Here is a 26,588-nt window from a genome sequence, read left to right as displayed (position 1 = left end):
ATGACGAAGAGCACACGGAGAAACTTAGAAAGGTAAACTCTAATGTGCTGAAACAGCATTTTGACAAATACCATCAAACCTGTGCAAAATGATCATCTCGACATTAAGACCACCAAAGTTACCACTTTTTGGTCGTCCCATAAAATAAACTTTCCCATTGAGACAAAAATTAAGAATCCTGTCTGTAGTAACCACCTGTCCATGTATACATACGTAGACAAAATTTTATCAGGTCCATGAGTGTTCTTCTTGAGCAGTTTTGACTGTATCTAAATCAAGTTTCCTTGAAAGCATCCCTTGATAAGACAAATATAACTTTCCGAAAACTTTGAATTACACCCTAGTAAAACCCCTTCATCACAAAAATTAGAGGGATCAAGGACGTTATTGCTTGGAGGGATCCATATACAACTGTTTCTGCTTGCCATATACCCCCCAATATATATCATTTGACACTTTTATTGAAGTGGTTTCAATACCACGTGTTAACGACCGCGCAAAGGGATTAAAGAATTACCATGTTACGCTTTCCCTGTAATGAAACAAATTACAGATTTCCAAATGTTACCAGCTAAGTCTGTGCACCTGCACAGTATATAATGAAAAACAATCCGTCTAGGTTAAAGTTGAATACCATTGCAGGGCTTGAAATTTATTTCTGGGAATAGGTGCACTTAATACTGCTTTTACATTGTAACCTCAAAATTTAGGTGCACAGAAAAAATTGAGTGCACATCAAGTAAGATATCAGCAAAACATATCAGAATCTGAAATTCTACTCACACTCACAGCCAACTTCAAATTTCTAATCAAGTAATATGAGAAAGGCTTTTTAAAAATCTTTTCTGATGCATAAATTACAAAAGATATGTTCTATACTAGTGTACAATAACCTTTACATAGTATTACATGTATGTAACCCAGTTACCCTACACAAAAGCTAGTTGCACCCAGTAAAAAATCAGATGCATAGCTGCAATTTTGGGTACACAAAAACATATAAGTTATATGTATCCAGTATCTACAGCCCTGCAGTAGTAGTCACTGTGATAGGTGGACTTGCATGTTAGGGAGGAGGTTAGCCTATAATTAGAAAGAAAAAACACAATAGCCCCCTACAATTTATACCCTGATTTGTCCCTACAAGTGTATGACAAATAGTAACAGTCACAAGTTAAGGAGTAATAACTTTTGGGCTGTAATTTTACCTGAGCCTGTTTGAACCTGTACTGTTATCAATATTATTACATGTACAAAGCACTTTCCAAAACCTATAATTGTTGTCAGGCAGTCAGCTTAGGTAAATACAAAAATGTACACCAACGTTACAATCACTTGCATACACAGTGGCAATATGACTAGACTTTATGTATACTGTAAAGCCGAAAAAAGTATGCTGTGTACATTCAAAAGTCAGTGAACCTTAAATCTAAGGCTTAACGGTAAGACCAAACTTTAATCACATCGGACAAGTTGCCAGTTCAGTATAGACATAAAATACAGTAACTGAATGTGCTGCTACGAAACAATGAAGCACCTCTAAACTTCCAACGATATGCAATTTGACAGTCTTATTTATACCATGTCCTTCAGACTTCAAAGTCAGACTGACGCATATATTATAAATACTGCCGGTGCCAGAGAGTGTTTTCAATAGAATTGTGTTATTAGATAAAACCTGCAGATTTTGGCAGCTTTGGTATGGTGTTAGCCCACAGGTATTGGCTGTCGTCCAATTTCCACATGGCAAAGACAGTGCACAAAGGCAAATGTTCTTGTTACCTTTGCCGAGAAGGTTATGCAGAGGGTAGTGTTTGTATGTGTGTTTGTAAAGAAGCAGAATAACTGGAGAAGGCCTAGATGGATTGTCTTGATATTTGGTAGGTGGGTAGATCTTGATGAGACCTGGAAGTGATTAGATTTTGGATACCCTAGTTGATACTAATAAAGTTGGAGGGTAGGGGGAGGGGCAGTAAGATAACATGGGGTCCCAGTAGTAAATATGGAGGAGAGGATGTAAGATATGTTAGTGCAAAAGGGAATTGTATAAAATGTTACAGACACAAGTTAGCAGAACACACTATAGTACAAGTCCTATGATGGGGTGACTGATTTTGGCGGTATACATTTAAAATTTTTAGAACTTAGTAATTGGTGCACTGGAGAAATATGGAAAATGTATGAGTTTATGGCAAATTATAATCTACGAAATATTCATAAATAAAAAAAATGCTGTTTAGTGGAAGAAATATTTCAGATTCTTTAACAACATTCTAGGTATGCATTTTGAACATTGCACTTTAACCTTCTCCCTGCTAACCCTGGCTGCAATCAACTGGGAAGTTCCAAAAAAGGCAGGCTAAAGGTTATGGTTATTTACTATAGTATATATAGGTTTTCTGACAGATGGTACTTCATAATGGTACACTAACCTTTTACGTGCTCGAAGGAGGTTTGCAATGTCGGCACAGAGTGGTACAATCCCACGCCGCGTGCTGCGAACAACCAGCGCAACGGCCGACGAGGCGATCTCTTTGTCTTCGTCCAGGTTCTTAATATCGCTGCAGCTGTCTGTAAATCAAGTAAGAAACACATTTAGTCTTCCAAGAAGCTGTCAAGGAACATCCAATGAAACGATGTATTCTTATAGTTGTCTCCTTCCTTCTTTGTTCTACAGTAACTGTAGTTTCAATGTTATGGTTCATTTTAATCATCCAGCTAACAAATCCTTTTGGTATTTAGGTTCAGGGCTACATATACAGTACCATTGTTTGTCAAAATTGATGTTTTCATGATCTTGAAGTTTATAAGAAGAAGAAAAACCTTATTGCATGGCAACTGCAACAGGTACAATGTATGGCAACTTGTGGATACATGACAATTGAATTATTTCTAATTTCTAACAATAATTATTCTAAAGAACTACCAAATCTAATATATGAATAACAGTATGAGGTAGGTATATTCTCTAACCGAAGCCGCCTTTCACATTTATCTTGTGCTGGTTGGTGACCAAGCGATGTGGAATGTGTTCAAATGATCCCTGTCAAAATATTTGCATTGTTTGAAGGCCCCCTAGAATGTTCAGTAGCTATATATACACTTTCAAGTCAGCAATCACAGAGCTTGTCAAAATGACTGTTCTATACTAATAGAAATTATTATTTCTATTATTACTATAATTATGTATGACATTGACTTGATAGATACAATTAAGGATGTTTAGAGGGGTTCGGAACACAACCTGAGTCATTAAGCGCTGCGCTCTCAAAACATCATAATATATGCTATAATACATGTAGTCAGCAAATTTGACTGTGAGCATCAAGAAGAAGAAGAAGAAGAAATATGTATTAATGGTAAAATGAGTATAATATCGTAAACGTTCTACTTGTGTCACACTGTGTGAACTTCTTTGCAAACAGTAGTAGTATGTTTGTGTTTTTGTTTGTCATCATAGATATTCTAATATCCCCCACTCATTCACAATTGTACACTAATAGTTACAGCATATTCTTGACATTTAACTTTTTTTGAGTGTCAGAAAAATGGTAAAACCTTTGTTACATTACTTGTTTTGAAGATTTGCAGACAGAATTTTAAATTCAAGCTCTGAAGTCAGAAGAGGTAATGATAATTATAAGGTTTGTAATGAAGTTTTGCTGACATTTTACTTTATGCTGTGCACCCAAAATTTTTACTTTGAAGTGATTGTACAAATGTAGGTATCCCAGTGCAACAAAATTGTCTAAAAATTAGCACAGTGCTATATACGAATCCAGCAAGCGAAGACCACATGTAATGCTCTGATAAGCAAACAGTTACCTTGTTTACAAAGGAGTTATCTACATAATACATCCAAACAACACACAAACAAACATAAAGGACTGATATCCTAGAAACAAATCATGCCAATACGGCAATAGTACAACAACAATAATAGACATAGATGTAAAATAGTATGTGTATTCATAATCATCATCCACACAAATATTTTTTTTGGGGGGGAGATAAGACATACATGTAATGGCTCTTTTGTACTAAACTATTATGATATTAGAGTTATGTTTAATTGGTTAACCTTCAATCTGCTACTACATGCATCTTGCTATTCAAATATCTCTAGTTCCAAGCAAATGTCTCTGGCTTGGAACACAGGGAAACTTACAACTTCATGTTAATGAATTGAATTGAATTGAATGATAGCGACACTGACATTTAAGCTCGCACGTAAACATTTCTAACATGCACATCCAAGTGGCCCCTAGTGTCCACCCTTACCAAATCTGCCTTCTATACAAGTCAGAAGTAGCGGAACAGCCTCCATGTAGGTACACTTCAAAAGCACAACTATCCATCAACAACCGCTGCATCCCCCCTTAGCAACCCCGCAACGCCCCGCTGCCCCAGAATAGCATGTAAACAACACGGGCTCGCTAGGATCCATCCCAATAACATGATTATTTCTCCTTCGTCATGCTTGCTTCGCCAGGTACTCAGAGCGCCATGGGCTAGAACAGGACGTCTGCAAGCTGAGGTATTGTGTGGGGCACCGCTGGTAAACAGATTGACACGACATGTAAATTTGGGTTTACTGTATAGTACATATAGCCAGGTGAGACATCTATACGGGCAGGACTCACTGAGGACAAACTACATTTGTGTAACAGATTGAAGCAACCCTTGCAAACATCACGCCAAAGGCCCTCTTTACACGTTGATTTTTGCGACTTCAGAACCGGCGATATCAGGACGGCAACGTTTTTTCCGCTGTATAAAGAGGAATTTTATGGTCACTTCAGAATGCTTTTTCTTCATGTTGCGAAAATCAACTACGACAGCTTCAAAGTACTCATACTCAGTTTGATCCCCGATAGCTTCAGCACGCGTGTTAAGCCAAGCTGACGGGCTCGCGATATTGGGAGGTCAGTGTTCAGGCTAATTAGCAAACAGTGTGGGTATGAGAATCGGACGATGGATCAAGACTGCAACCCAAGTGCATGCCACAGGTGTCTTGAGACACTTACTAGTTGTATGTGTAAAGCCATCCAAATATCAGCAGATTTTGATGAGAAACTGCATGTAAAAACTAAAATATGGATATTACATAGCTTATGAATTAAAAGTATGGTAGGCCAAAGAGATGATGGTCTTATTTAATTATAATCAAAAGAAGTCTTCCCAAGTAAAATCCTGACAGTTGACAGTTTAGAGCAATTGCATCTCTTAGCCTTATCTAATAAAAGTAACATGAGGATTTGATGACAGACTTTTTGTCAGCCACCAATTCAAAAACAAGTGGCTGAGAAACAGTAAACTGTACAAGAACGACCAAAGAATTTGGCGTATCCTACCAGAACCTGAGAAAATGGAAGGAAGGAAACAGGACACCTTGTCCCGAGTTCACCTTGCACACCTGCGCCTTAAGGGCACTTCGCTTCGGCAGGTGAACATCAAAGGAGAAACATGGGACTGTCTAAAACCTTAAAAGCTCTCCCAGTTGGCAAAGGTGTAATTTAAGGGTTGGCAAAGCACCTTTATTGAGGACTTAGCTGTAAGGTCAAGAATAGATATGTTGTTACAGCTGCTTGTTTGGTATGAAAACAGTTCTGAATATGCTTTGAATTAATTTCAGCCTTCACCCGATTAGTAACTCTATTTTTCTAAACCATTTTTTTTCTTTCTTGCCTTTTCTTGGCTTAAATGGCTTCTCGGTCATTTCTCAAACAAGATCCAGGGCCTGAAATACTTACTAGTACCTGCCTTTTGCGGAGAATTTTCCTAAACCCCACCGAAAATATTTCAAAATCTCCCGTAGTTTCCTTTAGCACATAGCAGACAACCAATATTATGTCTACTTCCGTCACAGTCAAGGCTAAATGGACCACACAAGAGAAATGGAACAGGCATCTACAGAGTGTAAATCTGTAGCCAAGGAAGCTTGAAAGAAGCTATTACTGTAGTTTTAAAGGCAACTGCTAGGGGGACGGGGTTAATCCAGATCCACGAAGGAGGTGGATTCAGCGGATCAAATCTGGATCAATTCCATGCTTGTATGAATCCCCGATCACAAATCCTGGTATGAACTTCATGCGTGCCTCCTTGGCTATATACATTGACAAGCGAGCGGAAATGACCTGTAGTCTTTTCACCTATCCTGTCAACCTGGCCATTCTATACCCACTTCAACCCCATCTTATGCCAGCCAATATTGGCAGTGACAGACAAATATGGCCTACAGAATGACAAGACTAACAAAGTGTTGAAGTCAAGCCAAGCATGTAGGGAAGTTGACTGCCAACTCACCAGTGACTAGTGCCATTCGTCATTGTCACTTGTATGTATCAGGGCTATTGTGTCTGGCCCAGTGAAAAACAACAAAACTCGTCTTGTTCTCCCAGGTCTCAGGTCAAGGAAAGAATGTCTTCCATGTTGGCAAGAGTTGATTTTTGGACAAAAACATCCGTACTGTAAAGGGACAAGTAGAAGTTTCGTGGTGGCCTTCACATAGACTGACTGTCGGAAAGTTGCTTTTTTATAATAGTAATTTTCAGCTGTGCTGAATGCGCATTGCACAATAGCTGGAAAGAAAAAGCATTATGCTTTATTGAAATGTTGAGAGGCCGATGTAAAATTAACAAAAATGCAATAATCCAAAGATTGAATATGACGCTTAACCAATATACTGTACAACATCATATTCAACTTTTAAGTTATGATAAAACCAAAGTCTATCCAATTGTATTCATATCAAATGCAGTTGCTGATGACAAGTTGTGTACTGTTACTAATTAATTAGGACTAGAACAGAGAATGGTCTAAGATTTCAGTTCTGCCATTGAGCTTGTCCACGTATATACACCTACATGTCCTAACAGCATTCCTTTGTGAACCTAAAACGATCACAGGCAAAAAGACATCCTAACATTGCCAGAGGAATGTACAAAAAGTCAAGGAAAAAATCTGCTCAATGTCAGGACTACTTTGACTACCAAGTTGCATTTGCCGGTTTCCAAACAAAATTCCTTTGCAACGTAAAAGAGGGTCTGGATGCCTTTCTCCATGAGGCCATAGCAAGCTTTTTTTATTCACCAACCGTAGCCCAACAGTTGCCGGCGGAGAACAGTTGGCGGATTTTCTCAATGGGCCAAGATCCCCCCATACAGACCCTCCTAAAACCTTTCTTATTTGTTGTCATCTGGCAAGACAACATCCCAACAGTTGCTAGAGGAGGACGTGGAAAAATCCTGGGGAAAAATTTGCTCAATGTTGGGCCGACTTTGTCCCCGAAGCCCCCCTGGGCTGTGACCCTCACATCGGAGGACGCATGTCAGTTTCCCTGGCACACATTTGCAAAAGTGAGCACAATAGTCCCCTCATTCTCTCCGCATACTTGGCCCTAACCTACACTTCTCCTCAGAAACACTAGCAGGCAGAAGAAAGGACTCTATTTTCCTTTAACTTCTGGCTGCTTCGAGAAGTGGTGCGGCAAATGGAATGGAAAAGCAGCCTTGAGTGAAAAAAAGGGAGACTTCTTTCAGCTTCTCGCTTGGCCTGTTTTTCTGTAGAGAATTCCTTTGGAATGACTTTATGGTAGGATGGGAAAGCTTTGGACAATTGTTCGTCTGCTTCATTGTTCTCTTCAATGCAAACGAAATGAGAATAATTAAGACAAGAGAAAAATCTAGAGTTTGGTTACGAATTCACAATTTCAATTTTTACAAATAAATACATCGAAAAACTTATAGAGGAAATTCTAAGGAATATGAATCTGTTACATGCATTTGTTTTAAGAAACGTACCTAAACTTTCAAATCCAAATCTGAAGCTAACTTTTAGCTGTTTCGAGAATTTGTGATTCAAAGACACAAATCTCACCCTTTTGGAACTGTCACATCTCTATCAGCACCCTTAAGGTTTTCGTTGACAGATGCAAAACAATTGCAAGAGATGGCAAGCTTTGCCTTTCATGCAAAGTCAGAAACAGAGATAGACACACTAACAAGACATACACATAGACAAACACACCGAAACAATTCTTGTGTTGTATCTACGTGACTAATTACATGTAATAAGTTAGGCCACAGCAAGTAAATTCTGTGGATGACGTAACCTGCACACACAAAATCTAAGGCCAAGACTTCAATCATCAAAACAGATAGAAGAAGAATTGAAGCGATAAAACATGGTACCACAACCACCAATAAGTCTTTTATTCCTGTATTCAAAGAGTGCATAACTATAACTTAAGAACTACACTTAAGGCTACCACACAACATGTCTTCATTTTTGGACCATGTGGACCACCGTAAGAAGGGAACAAATTTTATTTTTAAATCAAGCGAAAATCAATGCGTGAGTGGATGTTATCCACAAAAAAATCTACTTGCAGTGGCCTGATCAGTAAAACAGTTGGCTACATGTGACAGACAGAAGAGGAACTGCCCAAGGGTGAATCCATTATTCCAGGTAAACTACTGGCCCAGGTGTGTGATCCTGCATACATTAACACTATTAGTTGAATGGCAACTTTTCATTCATACTTCGATAGATTTACACCTGTGACGCAGATACACATTCTTTCTTTTACTACATACCAGATGCGGTAGAAGTCTCGAATACTGTAGTCATAATAAAGGGTCGTCTTTAAAACTATCAATAGATCCAAATCAAGGACTGCAGGCGTAATTCTATACAGGTGAAAGTAAAATATTTATTTGGATACCATAGCAACTAATGTGTCATTTGGACAAACTGACTCAACTGATGGTACCTGTAAAATCTAATAAAACTAAAACTAAAGATGCATTCTCACCAAAGCTAAATCTAAATGCAACCACAGTACTTAGAATAAGGTCTAAAAATTTAAGTAAAATTCATGTTGAATAGATATATCATAGATGTGTATTCAATTCTTGGCTCCACAGAACAACAAAGAAAAATCTCACCTTCCCTAAAAACGTTTACATCAAGAGTTGAAACTGAGACTACAAGTACAAGTTTGTACTCTAGAAGAATGCCCAACTACATATGCATACAGTGTATACAGACGACATACACATGTCTACACAGATAACATACTTCAAAACAGACTCAAAATACTTCTTCCCCTGACCCTTACATGCCCACCCACCCGATATCAGCGGACCGTACCGACCGCTGAGCGACTTTCCTTGGTAAGCCCGGGTACCTGACTGTGAATGTACAGGCCAGGCTCAGCACAAAGAGTGGGGAGGACCCAACTGTGCCCTGCACAAACAACCGTCCTTTCTAGTTGGCTCACATGTAAATTGCCCCATTTCACAGGGCGATGGCTCGAGAGGCTACGTCAAACACCCCCAGGCATGCCGAATGCGGGTGTATTTACCTCCGACCCCGTCCAACAACCAGCTTTCAAAATGTCCTCCTGTCCTTGCTGAAAGATTTATTTATCTCAGCTGGGAGACTAAAAAATGCTATTCTAACAGCTATCAAATAAACTTCAGGATTTGAGTGTTCAGATGACAGTTAATCAGGCGGAAAGACAGATGGCACCATAAAGTGATAAACATTGTCAATGTTGCGCTAAAAGGAGTTGCGTGTGTGCAACAAGTCTTTATAACAGCTCCCTACAAGGGTGTGTGTTTGTTTGAGTTTGTCAAATATGGATTTGCGCTAAGCCCAAATGATCTTTGCCAGTTCCTTTCTATAAAGAACCTATCTAGAACTGTGCATAACCTGCCACGATGTAAAGTTTCAAAGGAACACACTACAAATTTATCTCTATTAACAACTGTACTGTAAATGCATTTAAGAGCAGCTGTCTGTAAAAACCAAGCAAAATAAGGAAAAAGTGGCCAAGTTCAAAAAATGAAATTTTCTTAGATTTTGTGTGGTGGTAGGGTCTTGGCCCAAACCTACAAAAATGGGAAAGTTTTGGGTCGGAGGTTACCAGTTGCCATGGCAACGGCCATTTTTCAAAATGGCGGATTTTCGCCTTGTGAAGGCCTCTCTCTCGCTCAAAATGGACCATCTTTGGCCTACTGTAACGCCCACAAATGAACAGAAATGTTGCTGCCTCTAACATATTTTATCATCCATATCTTAACAAGACAAATGATGTAAAGTGTTGCTCGAAATGTTTTGGCATTGAGATGCAACAAACGTTTAAAGATGACCTGTTTTTGTAAAATTTCAAAATTGACAAAACGCCATTTTTTGGACGTTTTTAGCAAGCAATACCTCCTTAAAAGGCACTTCAAATTTGTTGATTTTTGGCACAACTCTAGTTTAGACTTTTATAAATATCATATTAAAAAAGATGTTTGGGTTCTCAATGGGGCGGGCCACAGTGACCCAGAGACTAAGCCATTTTTTCCATTGTAGCAGAATTTCAACCACAGAATTGAAGGTGAAATAAACATGTGCAACTTGGTGATTGGGATAAGAATGACTTTTCTTTAACTTTTTTATGCTGCAAGAAACCTGCCTGGCACTTAGAAAAGTATTTTGTAACAGTTGACGGTTGGTTGCCATGGCAACGGTCATCTTTGTTGTTAATGATGGATTTTCACATGGTTGTATTAGGAAAACATCCCTACCTGCTGATAGCACTGGAGATATGGACATAACTTTTATACTTCCATATAGCATGGTTTTCAACGTTTCATAGACCAAAAGTTCAAGATCAAGCATTAAGATTAAGAGGGTGTACTAGGGGGTTATCAGAACCAATGAAATCAGAATTTTCATCTTGCTAAATTTTAGTCATTTTTAAGGGGCTTTTTCTTCCATCATGGGCAATGTTGATGAATCATGTTTTACCATTGTTGGAGAGAGGAACATCTATTGAGTCAACAACTAACATTGTTTTATTGGGACACGCATAACGGGAGCCGTGACTTGAGGGTCTTTATGTGTATTTTTCGTGTTTTGAAACTGACACGAAATAAGTGAGGTAATCACGTCTCACTACGGTGTGAGCTATGGCCATCTTTGTGTCGCTGTATGAAAATCACAGATAGATGCCATTAAATGCTTACAATAATTAAAAATGTTAATTAGGGAACTACATGGGGTTTATAGGGACACTTGAAATAGAATAAAGCTGTTTTACACATTCTATTATTCTCTAAGACATCAATCACTAAGTTACTTACTCAATCATTTTGTGTATTCACTATGTGGTACATAAAGTCACTATGTGGTACATAAAGACAAAGGGTCCGCATGCATTGGGGTTATCATGACTCCACATACTAGGGGTATAATACCGTATAGGTGAAAACATTGATAAAGATAAAAGAACTAAGGCGCATTGCGGAACACTTCTGTTTACCACTTCCTATGTTAAGATTGACCTCTTACGTACATCCACTGGAGAATATCGTAGACACATTTTAGACGTTTAATCTTTGGATAGTTTTGTGAATACTTTCTGTATCTGTGCTGATTTTGACCTACAACTTGTTACTGCAGGTCAACCTACAGCTGAACTAGAATTTTAGGCTTTTCTTAAATCAGTGGCTTTTAGTTTCTAAAATAGTAAAAAAACTGTATATTGTTGATATGATACACGTAAAAAATTCTGAAGGCACTCATCACTGAGGTACTCGGATATCGGATATACAATTTTTTGTTTCGCAGTGCCGTTTCCCTCAAATTCATTGTGACAGAATGCATAAAAAAGTATGCAGTAAATATAGAATGATTGTATAAAAAGAAATCTTAACTTTATTAGCATAAATAGTCAAATCAAAGAATAGTCCCTGACAAAAATACAAGGCCCCTCTTAAGCTCAGTTCATTAACTTTGTTTTAATGAGCTATTGGTTATAATTAAAAGTACTACTTCGTCTTCAAATTTATGATGGTCTACCCATTATAATTTTAAAATTGTATAAACAATCTTAAAAACAACTGTCCCCGCATCTGGATGTATCATATCAGATGCATAGCGTCCCACTACTCCCCTTTTTTGTCAGTGGGAGTTGCAGAAGGTCAAATACTTTACTGTGCGCATAACTATGACATTTACATGTACCTTGTGAATATCCGTCATTAAGTATGACCGTTTCACATTTATATAATGATATAGATGTAAGAAATAATGTTATGTAATCATATACTTAAACAATATTGTTTGGAGGCAAATTACAATTGATATTTATAAGGGTATTAGGGGAGGCTATGATTATCTGTAAGTGTATGTATTGTGTGCTGCACATGTACACATTGTCCAAGTTTTTATTTGGCTTTGGTTGTGATCCATGTATGTCCATATTCTGTTAGTAGTTATATTGGTAATTCATTTTGGAAAACCAATTAAGAGAGAAAATAAAAGAATGGCTGTTGCCATGGCAACCAGCAATCAACTGTTATAAAAAATTAGAAGTGCCAGGTAGGTTCCTTGCAGCATAAAGGATTTAAAAAATCATCTTATCATCTCAAGTTCCACCTTGCCAATCCTGAAGACGAACCAATTTTGAACCTTTGAAAGACTGTTACCATGGTAACCAGCTGTCGGTCCTGAAGAAACCTACTTTCCTAAGTGATAGGTAGGTTTCTTTGTTACATGAAAAAACGTCAGATTTCATTTTCTTTACATATATAGCAAAGCTATGGATGTTTTCCTCCTACAACAATGTGAACATCCACCATTAAGAACAAATATGGCCGTTGCCATGGCAACCAGCAGTCAATTGTTACAAAATACTTTTCTATGTGCCATGCATTCATCAACTTTGCCCATGATGGAAGAAAAAGCCCCTTAAAAATGACTAAAATTTAGCAAGATGAAAATTCTGATTTCATTGGTTCTGATAACCCCTAGTACACCCTCGTAATCTTTATGCTTGATCTTGAACTTTTGGTCTATGAAACGTTGAAAACCATGCTATATTGAAATATAAAAGTTATGTCCATATCTCCAGTGCAATCAGCAGGTAGGGATGTTTTCCTAATACAACCATGTGAAAATCCATCATTAACAACAAAGATGACCGTTGCCATGGCAACCAACCGTCAACTGTTACAAAATACTTTTCTAAGTGCCAGGCAGGTTTCTTGCAGCATAAAAAAGTTAAAGAAAAGTCATTCTTATCTCAATCACCAAGTTGCACATGTTTATTTCACCTTCAATTCTGTGGTTGAAATTCTGCTACAATGGAAAAAATGGCTTAGTCTCTGGGTCACTGTGGCCCGCCCCATTGAGAACCCAAACATCTTTTTTAATATGATATTTATAAAAGTCTAAACTAGAGTTGTGCCAAAAATCAACAAATTTGAAGTGCCTTTTAAGGAGGTATTGCTTGCTAAAAACGTCCAAAAAATGGCGTTTTGTCAATTTTGAAATTTTACAAAAACAGGTCATCTTTAAACGTTTGTTGCATCTCACTGCCAAAACATTTCGAGCAACACTTTACATCATTTGTCTTGTTAAGATATGGATGATATAATATGTTAGAGGCAGCAACATTTCTGTTCATTTGTGGGCGTTACAGTAGGCCAAAGATGGTCCATTTTGAGCGAGAGAGGGGCCTTCACAAGGCGAAAATCCGCCATTTTGAAAAATGGCCGTTGCCATGGCAACTGGTAACCTCCGACCCAAAACTTTCCCATTTTTGTAGGTTTGGGCCAAGACCCTACCACCACACAAAATCTAAGAAAATTTCATTTTTTGAACTTGGCCACCTTATGCTTGGTTTTTACAGACAGCTGCTCTTAAGTTTGCGTGGTTCTTATTTAGTGCTATGGCAAGAAAGGAGTGTTCGCGGTGGTTTTAAGTTTGCGGCAGCGGTTTAGTCACATACTGCTACAGTATTAGACAAAAATGTTCGCGGTGGTTTTAAGTTTGCAGTGAAATGGTCGCAGGAAAAAAACGTGAACATAAAACCACCGCGAACATCTCTGCATTTACAGTAAGCTTATCTGTGGTGGCAACAGCACCAAATACGCATGTAATGTATGTGCCTTTGGTTTACCTAGTGACATGGAAAATATTGTCAATTCGGGCGGAAACGTGGCTATAATCTGTTTGTTGATTTCTGCCAAAGCTCTCCGCAGGACTACCCCCCTCCCAACTCCTACCCCATTCAAACATTAACAAAGCCATCGGTTAGACTGCAGGGGGTAGAAGTGATTATTTCGGGTAGATTCTGACATGTTGGTGGCTTTGGTTTCCATGTTTTGCCCTGGAAGTTTCTGTTGGCATGGAGGCTGATGAAGGAAGTAAACCAAATGATTGAGTTTTCAACTGAATTGGACGCTGAATCACAACAACAACACTTTTCACGAACATACAGTGGGGATCTTCGCTAGCTGCTTGCCCTTTTTTCTGCGAGGCGTATTGAGCTACAAATTAGTACAATTTACCACTTTGAATGTTTGATCCAATTTTTGGTAAATTATTCTTGACATGTAATTGGGCGTTTTAATTCCAGCTAGCACATTATCTAGCCTCTACCAGGCTCCGCAGATCGCTGGGAAAATAGTAGAAATCCGCCAAATAGAGTTAATAGTATGCCAAGGGTACTCCGCTATACAGGGAAGCTCAATATGGTTCGCCTATTGAGCTTCCCTGTGTAGCAGAGTACCCCTGGCATACTATTAACTCTATTTGGCCGATTTCTACTATTTTCCCAGCAATCTGCGGAGCCTGATAGAGGCTACACATTATCCAGAATTCTTCTTTAAGCATTGTTGACACTTTCTTCATATGATGTAGTCATTATGCCATATTGCCCCAAATCACAATAGATCATCTGGTTATGTGTATAGATTTGTGATAGATGTGTAAACCTTTCCAACAACAAAATTTGTGAATTTACAATACAGTTTAACCTTTTCCACAGACATTAAAAAGTTGGGTCCAAAAGGTTACCTAAACAGGGAAATGGTTAAAACAACTTTGAATTTCTTCCTTCTTTAAAGACCTGACATGTTTTTCCCACCTGTCGCACCTGCTACAACAATACTTTTATCAACGGGTTGTTGATACCTGTGACTGTGAGTACTTACTAACACTTTCTACCAATCCAAGCAATGTTTTAATTCGGGCTTGTCTGGAATAACTTAGACTTAGAATTGAAGTGGTAGAAAAAGACAGTGTCTATAACAGATGCTAACCTTTTTCGTCCTAGCTTCTATAAATATGTTAAAAGTTAACATCCTTCCCACACCCTTCTGTGTATAGGGGCATGCCCATCTCCATTTTAAAAGCCCTTGGGCCACACACATCACTACAGCAGGGGAGGAGTTGGGGGGGGGGGGTAGTCCAGTATTAGTGGAGTGTGTTTAACTCCCATACTTTTCTCATAAATGCTGACCTAACAAAGGTTTGAACCCCAACCTTCTGAATACATTGCAAACTCTCTACCCCACTAGTACTGGACACTGCACTGGATTTGTAACCCCTATGGCCAGCATAGATTGACCACAGGTTGTCGTACCCCCCAGCTGACCAAACCTTACCTCAATGCAAAGAGGCTAAATGTTATTATAACACTTGAGATATCCACTTAGCAAGGGGTACTTTAGGGTTTGTGTGCATGGCCTTGTCAGGTGGTCAGCATTCTTTTCATACATTACATGTAAAGCTTTCAGCATTGTCAATGCTTGGAAACATGTTTAAAAAGCTTAAAGCTATGTAAGATAAACCTAAAGTATAAACTGGCACAAAAACTCTGCGCTCGAAACAATTTCTATTAGTTATCTGCAAAATGTTATTCATAATATTAAACCTATCTTTTTCTAGTTTATTAATTTTGATTCAACTTTTGAGCTCTGGTATTGTATAAAACTTTTCAAACAATAGATAAAGAAAAATAGCAACCTGTTGCATGCTAAGTGATAATTACCAGAATACACATTCTAGATCATTGTACTGTACACACCACTTGTAAAGCGCTAATGGCTGATCATGTTTACATTTCTTAATGGCTGTCAAATACATACATACAAAAGCATCAGTCAAAACAATACCGACATCTAGGCATGTCTTTATGTATTGTCTTACATGTATTGTCACATTGAAAGGACCTGTCAAGCTGGAATGAGAAATGACTTGACACAAGGTGGAACTGTAAATGGGGGCCTGCATGGGGGGATACCGTCAACGCCCTACGCAAAATTCAGAAAAGTGTTTGGATTTGCTTTACGCTAAATTCAGGTCCAAATTATGTTTCAGGTACAACGCACAGATTATTACACTCTACATTAAATCAAAGCAGTTTGGCTGTGAATTATGTGGAATTAAAATGGCCGATTGCACTCTATGCAAAAGAGCATGCAGTCCCCGTAAATGGGCAAAGTACAATAGGTACATCCCAACTGTTTGTAAGGAAGGTCCGGTAAGCCGCAGTGCATTCATTACACAGTTAGATAAGCAAACAGTTTTTTGGTGTGGCGTTGTAGCCTCCAAAAGAAGGGCTTTCGAGCTAAAGCGTTGGAATTTTGCTTCAGAAACTTTCCTTTTTGTAGTTTACAATAAAACAGAGCTTAAATTACAGAGGTTATTCGTTTAGATGGATGTTTTTTGTACTGGCGGCTAAGTAGGTTTATACCTTCGCTAAATGGACTAAATGGTTTAGCTCACTTGAAGTAATTTTCCAAGAGGGGGGTCTGTGAAATTGGGCTGAAAAAAGAGCATTAGCAGATAATGTTGAATAGCATCACCTTGATATAATAAGCCTTCAGCTTCCCTAACTTAATTCCATTAAGTCATATGTTTTCATTTTTGATCCTTTGGAGAATGTCAACTTTCACTCTTGGATTTTGGAAAGTTCATACAAGTAGTTGCCATAGTATTTGTCCTTTAGTAATATAACACGTTCTCAACAAAAGTATTGTTCTAAATCTAATCAATTTAATTTTTCCAAAGCGACACCCAAAGCATCACTTTGCATGAATTTGACAGAAATAAGTTGAAAAGTTTTTCTGTTATTGTTGTTATTTACTGGCTCAAACATTTCAAAATTAAAGAAACATGTTGAAGCATGCTTCTCTTGACTGTAAAAAGTACTTGCCTGAGGCATCATAACACTTTTTAACAGACATTCCAACCAAATAAGGAGGATAGGCTCATACCCCGGGGGGATACAATTATTTCAAGAGGACATTGCCCTTTCCCCTTAGCCTGAAATCTACCCTTGTTTAGCCTCAGTCTGCCTCCAATGTCAAATTGATAAACTTGAAAGTTGATCATCTTTGCACTACAATATGATTACAGTTAAATCTGTACAAGTAATGACTTCTATTTAAGGACCACCTGGCCAGTGTGACCACATACATTGTAATATTTCCCATTGACACAATTCTGTCTATAATGACCACCTGTCCACATAGACCAGATTTTATTGTTCCCCTGAGTGGACTTCTTGGGCTGTTTTGACTGTATTTTGTATCATTGTCATAAGATAATACAATCGATCCCTTCCAATTCACATTAATAACTTTGCTGTACATTGCAAAATATTCACAGTATTTTCTTTTTCATAGGACAAAAGTTTGATGTATAAGTATGATGTTTGAAAATACTGTACAAAAACTTTACGGTATTTCTTACTGCCTGCTTACTAATCTTGCTAGTTTTAAATCTACATTGAATCAGGAAACATTCACAGTAGTTTTAACGTCGCAGTTTTCGCGGTGACCCCTCTACTACAATGTACATTATCACTGCAGTGCTACAAAATTGTAACAAATTACACAAAAATACACACAAGGCCAGGAGAGGGATAGCCTGAGTGCCAGCCTTTTTAGCTTCCTTACGCTACCCAAGATCCGAGGAGCTTGGGTAGCGCAGCAGAGCTAGGGTAGCGGACGGAAGCTAAAAAGGCTGGCACTCAGGTTAGGAGAGGGATACACATGCAGAAACTGTAAACGAGTTTGCCTTTCCAAGATTGGACAGTACAGCCACAGCAGACGCTGCGGACAACCCACAGACTGGCCAGGATGCGACGCCATAGTCTTTCGAGACTGACGGCTGCCAACAACAAAATCGTTTCAACTGCAAACTTAAAACAAGGTAAAAATCTCCATTCCCCTCTGCATAAATTAAAGAATTTACAGTACTTCCCTCCACACCAAAGTTTGATAGTTTACCCTAGCAAGCCAAACAAGCAGAACCAGACCCAACTGGCTTTATCTCCTACTTATCTCAGAGAGAGTAGGTCAAGATGGGTTGCCAGGCAACTGAGCCCCTTGACATCTTCCAGGGAAAATGCCAGGGAAGTGACTGGAATGCCCTCTACCTAAAAGTAAAACCATTTGGAAGGTCGTCTGCAACTCTAAAACAAGGCTCGGAATTCATTTTTTTCAAATGGGTGCACTGGTGAACCTAACCTGAAAAATGTAGGTTTATAGAAAAAGTTTTGGGTGCGCAACATCATGAAATATTAAGTAGTATGTCAGCAAAACAGTTCTGCCTTTTTTCATGACTTGACTCTACAATTCTAACTTTGTAAATTCAGTTAGAATTCAAAATAACTGGATTCAAAAATTCAAAATTTTTATCAAGACTTAGTAATGCGACAAAGTTCTGAAACTTGAGTGTAAATTTCAAGAATATGCTGTATACTAGTGTACAATTGCAAACCTGTACAAATATCGAGGTGCATATATTCATAAAGTGTTACGTACAGTTGTACACCGGTATACAGCTATCTATAAGCTGTATTACTTGTTTTAGATTTTGAAGGTACCTATACGATTTCAGATTTAAGATCTGAAGCAAATCAGTTGTACATTTTGCATCATCTCATGTTGTGCACCCAATTTCTTTTCTATGCACCTGAATTTTCATTTCAACCCTGCTCACTAAAAGAAAAAAATTCAAGATTTTTTAAAAGATGGTTATTATTATTTTTTTTTTTTTTTCATTATCTACTCTTGACCATATGTTTTTCCTCAGCACTTTGTCTGATGTTCAGCTGTCTGGTCCTACCTTCCCCCCAGACAACCCAGATTTCCACAGCTGTCTCTTGGGTCGACCAGGACCCTCTGATTTGTAGGTTCATTGCTCCCAAGAACACCACTTCCAGGACCCAAGGGCTTTGCAGGGCTTGACCAAGAATGCTTGAGACTCTCCATTCCACACTACAACTTTTTCAAGAATCGCCGTCTCTTTTCTTTCAAGTCTGAAACGTACAACACCTTTCCTCAACTATCAATACCTCTATGGCTGCATTCTCCATGAATTGTGTGTTTGAGTCTTTTTTCTATTAGATTTATGAGTTAAACTATTGGGAATGCTGTTTTTTAATCAGAAAGTTCAAAAGGAGAATTCCCATTCCACACTACAAAAGAATTGCCTTTCTTTTCTTTTCAGTCTAAAATGTACAACACATTTCCTCCATTATCAATAACTACATATTTGGTTAATAAACAACTTGTGAGTGAGCCTTCTTTGGATTAGATTTATGAGTTTATCTATGGGGAATGCATTTTGTTAATCAGACAGGACCATGTCCAAAGGTGTGTGAAATCAAGTTCCTCCCTCTGCGTCTGTCCTGTCCACAGTTTGGCCTGCCAAGTGCCAACTGCTCCAGAGTAACGAATTTCTCAGACAATAGACACTGCTGATTTGGCACTTGGCAAAGTTGCATGGAAAACAGTCTTGAAAACAGCCTTGAATGCTCCCAAGAATCAGGTCTAAAATGTGTCCTAATTCATTGAAAATCCTGGCAGCTAAGATTGCATCGGTCCAACAAAGTAAAAATACATATCATAGTTTTTGGTTAAATACCTGTTGTACTACAAATCTTGCTTAGTATAAACGACAAAAGGTATAGTGGATGCTACATCATGTACCTGATAAAACGGTATCTGAGTAAGACCGTTACTAAAATCTACTCTACTCTATCAAGTTCCTTGAGTAACTATTACTTTGCATTTCTTGTTACCTGGATGTCTAACCTTCATCAAAATTGAATAAGTTTAAATGTCAATTAATTATAATACATTTATATACAAGCAATTCAGTTTCTATTTTCAAAATCATGGAAAGAAATCCCAAGCAACTACATGTAAAAGTTGCACACTGCTTTTGCAAGTCACCAAAACCACTTCCCAAGAAAAAATATTTAAACTACAACATGTAAAACAACCTGTGTACACTCTGTATTTACCTCAACACAACATTGGCTTCAGACAAAGCACAAGCTTGCAATCAACTGCAAATAATGGGTGAGAAAACCTGCAACATTTTTTGACTGACATAGACCAGCTGGCAGTAAAATGAGGAAGACTTTGAAAACATTACAATCCTTCAACCCAGTATCTGCTTGGAGATTACATAGTACATGCTTGTTCTTTTGCACAGGCATGTCCAAATTCATGTTTATATTTATAAACCTTACATGGAAATGCCCTTATTCATTACATGTCACCAGGGCAGGTCAACTTTCTGACTTTGACCCCATTAAAATACTTTGACTTGTCAGGGGGATTTGAGGGCTTGATTGATGGGGGTTTGATTATTTTTCTTGCTGGGGCACACAAATTTACCATGAAATTACTTAAGATGGGTCAAAAGTTGAACACAAGTGCGCTGTTGTTGTTTGCCTGTGGCTGGCAAACAACGCACACAAACAGTACACAACTGCGTTTTACTTTCACCTGTCGGAAGTTACATTTGCAACTACTTTAATCTTAAAGTTAAAACTGGACAAATCCAAATCCACATAACAACTCATACCACCAGGAGGTATGTTACATGCAACATTTAACTTCCTCCTGCTGGGGTTGTCTTTTAGTACCCAATTCTGTTGGTTACAGAGGTAAGGCAGCAAGGAATAGGTTAAATCTTAGCATGCAACAAACCCTACAGGTGAATGTAAAAAAAATTTTGTTTTAGTTTAAAATATTCAATCTGTATAGCCTGAGTACCAGCCTCCATAGTGATCATGACCGCTGGCTCAAAAAAAATTGCTTCCTAACCATGTGGCTACAATCTGTAAGCTTTCTGGAAGTATTTTCGATAAATTCTGATCATTTGCTTGCCTCACAACTATTTCAGTCAGTCTATTTTGAAAATAAAATTTAAGGTACAATATTTTCTCAAAAAGGTAGGTTTACCTGTAAACCACAGGTCAGAACAGGTGTGAAAATGTGTCATTAAGTACCACAGGTAACCGTACCACTGTAACAAGAACTATCATTAGGTGAGCTACATACATTTCTGTTGTAGTTAACCTTGTAAGAATTCAGCAGGTTTCTGCTCTTTAATTTTCTGTCATTTCTGATCTGTGAGCAAGTCTTGTATATTTGATTGCACAAACTGAACTCTGGAATGACAAAGGACTAGCACAAGAGAGAAGTATCAGACAGACACAGGTCTGGCATTACCGGCATTACGTGTCTGTTTGGGAATTTTGGCTGCGCTGAAGCACCGAGCAAGCCAAAATCGGCACCCTTTGTTGGTCACCAACTGCTGTAATCTAGTTAAATATGGGTCACAGGATGCGTTCTGGCTTTTAGGTCTCTTCCATTAAACATGGTGGTGTTTGGTTCCTCCTTCTTCTTTCTTTCTCTGGTCATCCTTTCAATTCTGTCTCGGAATGAAATTACTTTGCACTGCCCTGTACGCCTTTAAATTTGGTTACCCAGTTAGAGAAGACATCTGATAGGGAGGGCCCAACTTGATTAAAGCTGTCAGAAAGAATGCTGAACAGGCTTTCTTGACAATTAGGGGACCTTGGAAGCCTTTCTAAGTTTCCTCTTCGCTTCCCCCTTTGTGTCGGACGCACAGACAAAACTAAACTCTACAAAAAGGTTCACCAATCTCAAAACTGTTTTGCTGTGATTTTATGAGACTTTATAATCTCACATGTTGTAAATCTTGTCAACAGATACCATCGAGATCTGATGAAAGAAAAACAACTCTAATCATCATTTATCATTTCAGCATAGACAGATGTGATAAACAGGTTATAATATAAGGCCTAAACTATTAATAAACGGAAGCCGCCATATGTGAATGAAACAAAGAACAGTTATCAAGTCTGTATGGAGAAACCTGGCAAGCCAGCCAAAGTGGTAAATCTGTTTTTCGGCCAAGTTGGCAGAGAAAAACGCTGACTTCTACCACTCTTCCAGACACCTTATCCATTACGCTGTCTGAGGGACCGAATTCCGCTTCCCACACCAGAGGAAAACCAGACAGAAGGAAAATAGCATTGGGGCCCAAGTTTCCACTGGAAAATTGGATCCAGAGTCCGCCCTGGCCTCTAGGGGAGCGAAAAGAGCTTCTCTGCCAAAGGGTCAAGGAGTTGGTAACAAAACAAACTGGCCTTGCTTTGGGGGATGTCCAGTTGGCATTAGTAACGCCACAATTCTCTCCATGCTGTGCCCACGATCTTGCTGTTGACACAGAAGTCCAGTCCTACACTCCTTTTAGCTAGTTTCTCTTAGTAGGATGGATATACTTTTCTTTCAAGACCTTTTTGGTGACACTACTTGAAGTTTAAGACCTCATAATGTTTCCGACTGGAACAAAAAGGTTTAACAATCATGGCTTAGATTGACAATTGTCAAACATTTTGTGGCAGTGCAATTTTATTGAAGGGGGGAAAATCAATTAATTTTTTACCCCTCCCCATTCTTTAAATTGTTGACCCACCCCAATTCTATCAGCTTGATAAACTTTCCGGACTGACCTACCCTGAGCTTTTCAAATGGACTTGCCTCATTTATATCTAGGACATAGAAGGGAATTCAAAGTGGTGAAGAAAATATGGACTATCCTCTGCCTTAATTTGATAGCTACAAACATAAACTAATAAAACAACAACATAGCTACAAAAACATGTAGCATTCCATAAAATGTGACCTTAACATAAATTTAGAAAAGTGTCTCAACATTCAAAAGTATAAAAGATTAGAAGAAATTGTTTCTAACAATTTCATCATTGCCCACTACTTCACTACTGTAGATCTTGAAACCTTCACGGTTGTTTTATTTGAGCAGCGGCTTCTACACAACGAACTCATGACACCACAAATTCACCACATAAGTTTTTAAACAAAGCAAATACCACCTTTTTCCTCTAAGAGCAAAATAAAACTTCAAAAATAAACGCATTCACAGTATATGACGTAAACCTCTGCCATAGCTGCTCATCATATTGAAATTGATCTACAACTCATAAATATGTTGATTAAAATCCTTTCAATCATTTCAAGATTCAATTTTAATCATTTGGACCATGGTCAATGCCCAAACCCTTATGACATTCCATTCAGAGATATTTAGCTATCGTCTTCACCAACGAACAAACCAACCAACCAACCAACCAACCAACCAACCAACCAACCAACCAACCAACCAACCAACCTACCAACCAACCAACCAACAAACAGAGGCAGACGAACATAACTAAAACATAACCTCCTTATCAAAAATAATAAATGACACAACCATGTCAATTCATACAAATATAACAAACAACAACTCTCAGGGTTGTACTTCAGAAAAGTTTCTCAGCTATAACGTTACAGGCAGAAAATTATCAACTTTGTGCATTTTTATAAGTTTAAACAAGGAGGTTTAAAACGTATTCTAAGCTACACATATGGAGAGCTAATTAGAAAGTTTGTTTTGGAACCAAAACTGCTGTCCTGCGTGCTAGAGCTTATGTTCTAATCTCTTTAGGCCCACTCCGGTCAACTTCTGGGGCATTTCTTGGGATAATTCTAAGACGTTTTCAGCTTTGGACTGGTTTTAAGATGACAGAATCTTCAAGACTAGGATATTACCTGTAAATTCGGACAGAAATTGTCTTAAAAAGTGCCCCTATTTGCGTCCTGAACATGATTTTAAACAGAACGATATCTTGCTCTCTTACGGATGACTACGGTCAACTTCTGGGGCATTTCTTGGGATAATTCTAAGACGTTTTCAGCTTTGGAGGGAATTTAAGATGACAGAATCTTAAAGACGATGATGTTAGCTATAAATTCAGGCAGTGGCTGTCCCAAAAAGTGCCAACATTTCCGTCTTAAGCATGATTTTAAACGGCACGATATGTTTCTGGCAGACGACATTTCAGACGACACTAAACTCCCCAGCCGCAGGCCCCACAACTACCGTAACTTCCCCCGAACCCCGGCGGTGACTTCTACTCACCTTGCCCGAGGAAAGACAGGCCGTCCTGCTGCCAAAACCTCGCCCACGACCCGCTGTCACTCCCGGGAACACTCTGATCCGAGCTACAGCTCTCCATCTTCCAACAACTGACCAAAAACTCGCTCCCAAACGACAGAGAAGTGGGTGCTAGTCGTCCCGTCCCGCCATGTTGTGCTGAACTGTTTGACTTCAGGACAGGAAGTCTCATTATGCAAATCAGGCCACGCCCACTTCATGCCAAATTCACCAAATCCCAACACTTTCTCTTTGCCACATTCTACATCAGATTTTGTCACCTTTTTGATAAATAAATCACTTTATGGTGACGTTATTGCAAATTCTATAACGATCAATTTCTAAAAGCCAACTTCGATATGAACTGGACCACTTGTTTGAATCATTTTGCTGATTTTTATCGTTTAAATAATCATAAAACTACATGAAAATAACGTCTATTCCGTGTGTCTGCCAACTTTTGTTTCTCTTGTTACTCAATTAATTTGAATAAACAAACATTATTAACCACTTCCAAGTGTAATGAATGCACCCTGCTGTTTAAAGAGCCCCACGCCCTCAGTTTTCGAACTGTAGGTGGCTGGTACAATTTTACCCGCGCGCCTTGCAAAAAAACTCCCGACAAGGCACTTGGGCGCTGTTCGGTGAATTTCAACAAGTGGTTTGGACGGTACAACCTCGCTCCACGTGCGCCTTTGTTGAGTTTGTTTGGATTTTGTCGTGTATGTTTGTTCAGAACTGGCACTACGGTACATGACGCGAGTGTACCGAGCGGTTTTGCTTGTTTTCTTTTTGGTCTCCTTGTTTTGAATAGAGTGAAAGCGTGTAGGGTTTTCGTCTGATAAACGATAGTGTTACCGCCGTTGTCACCAGCACTACGTTTGAAAGAGTGTGGCTGGAACATGGGGAAACTAGCATACGTCTGAAACAGGCCGGGAAAGAACAGTACTGTCATGTGATGAGGGACATATGGGTGACTCATATCTAGGCTGGTCTAGTGAAAACACTGGATGTGGTACTAGAGATCAAATCACCCAGCACAGTATTATTTTGTCTCAAATTCTTTTTTCTCATTCTTTATTAAAAGTTGCAACAAGACAATACATAGTGGAGCGCCAGGCAGACAAGCTGATGTTGCGGACCACTCAACTTTACAATTATAGACATCAATAAACACAAACGGTAATTCATCGAAGGATTCCAGATTACATTATTGAATGAAATACCTTTATTGCACGTTTATGCTCTGATATTATTGGCAATAATGAAATCCTTGGACCAAGCATACATTCATTCATTCGAAAGTAATTCATCCGTTCATTCATTCATTCATTCATTCATCTTTTCCTTTCCTTTCATATTTTTGTGTCATTGCAATTTGTCAATTATAAAGAAATAGACCTACTCTGAAAATAAGAATCGTTTCTCAAATAACGATTAGAATATGTAAGTGCAATTATGATACATGTGTATTTGTTCTGGTAATACCTCCGTATATCCTGTAAAAGATGATATGGCATTTTCAATTATATGATAAGTTCTCTCTTTATAATCTGAAATACAACTTGCATCGTCATTTTACATACATCTTGTATTTTGTTACTGTCATAGGTGGAATGCCTGATATTTCATGTTCACTCCATGAGATTCCAAAACTTTGCACCCTGCTGCCGTCAATTTCTTTCACCTTTGAACAAATCCGCTAGAGGACGCTGCTGTGTGGTCCGTCCGGTTTCTGCACGGGAACTGCAGTCATAGTGTTTATATAATATAGCGGGTTACAAAACGGGAGTCTTACAGTGTTATAACAGCAAGCGTTTGGTGCTGTTGCTTCCAGATCTTTTGGAATTGCCAAACTGCGCTGCCAACTCCCCAGCTTTACATGCATGTTGATGCAAAGCACCACTACACACGTACCTCATTAATTCAGCTTCTTTGACGGTCATGTTTTAGCGCTCTCTATCTCTCAGCCCGTCAATTGCAGCATTGTGAACCGTGATCAACCGCACCGTTGCAAGGATAGGATACACCAAGCAGGTCGTGTAGAGCCTCCTTGAGTAAACCAAATCAAAACGATGCGCTGTATCCTGTGTTTGATCTTGAATTGAAAGGAGACACATCGATCAGGGCTCTGAATACTTTTGAAAACCGATGGTGCCCACAAACTCAGTGTTTTCAATACCCAAGGAGGTTTTATACCGTGACAGTCCCTTGTCTTCCTTCACTTTGGGAAATTCTTTACCCACCATCGGTTTTCAAAAGTGTTCCGAGTCCTGGTGTGTCTGCCATTTTGATTTGGTTTACCCACCTGCTTGGTGATCCTTGGTGTATCTATCCTTGCAACGGTGCGGTTGATGACGGTTCGCAATGCTGCAGTTGGCGGGCTGAGAGATAGGGGGCGCTAAAACATGACCGTGAAAAAGGTTGAATTAATGAGGCAAATATCTCGCGCGACTTGACGAGAATTTTTT

General features: G+C 38.7%; 1 protein-coding gene across 3 annotated transcripts in view; it reads right to left on the bottom strand.

Annotated features, from left to right (window-relative positions):
- The window catches only part of LOC136420458 (uncharacterized), a 37,707-nt gene extending 13,415 nt beyond the window's left edge, over positions 1 to 24,292 (bottom strand). For all 3 annotated transcript variants that reach the window (XM_066407395.1, XM_066407396.1, XM_066407397.1), the window contains exons 1-2: positions 24,103 to 24,292; positions 2,433 to 2,571 (exon numbers count right to left, since the gene is read on the bottom strand). In XM_066407395.1, coding sequence (XP_066263492.1) covers positions 2,433 to 2,571; positions 24,103 to 24,199 — 236 coding nt within the window. In that variant the 5' untranslated portion in view covers positions 24,200 to 24,292. The remainder of the gene's footprint in view (positions 1 to 2,432; positions 2,572 to 24,102) is intronic.
- Between the last annotated feature and the right edge of the window lie 2,296 nt (positions 24,293 to 26,588).

The sequence above is a fragment of the Branchiostoma lanceolatum genome, chromosome 15 (assembly GCF_035083965.1).
Source record: "Branchiostoma lanceolatum isolate klBraLanc5 chromosome 15, klBraLanc5.hap2, whole genome shotgun sequence".
NCBI lineage: Eukaryota > Metazoa > Chordata > Leptocardii > Amphioxiformes > Branchiostomatidae > Branchiostoma > Branchiostoma lanceolatum.
This window is presented reverse-complemented; position numbering and strand designations above follow the sequence as displayed.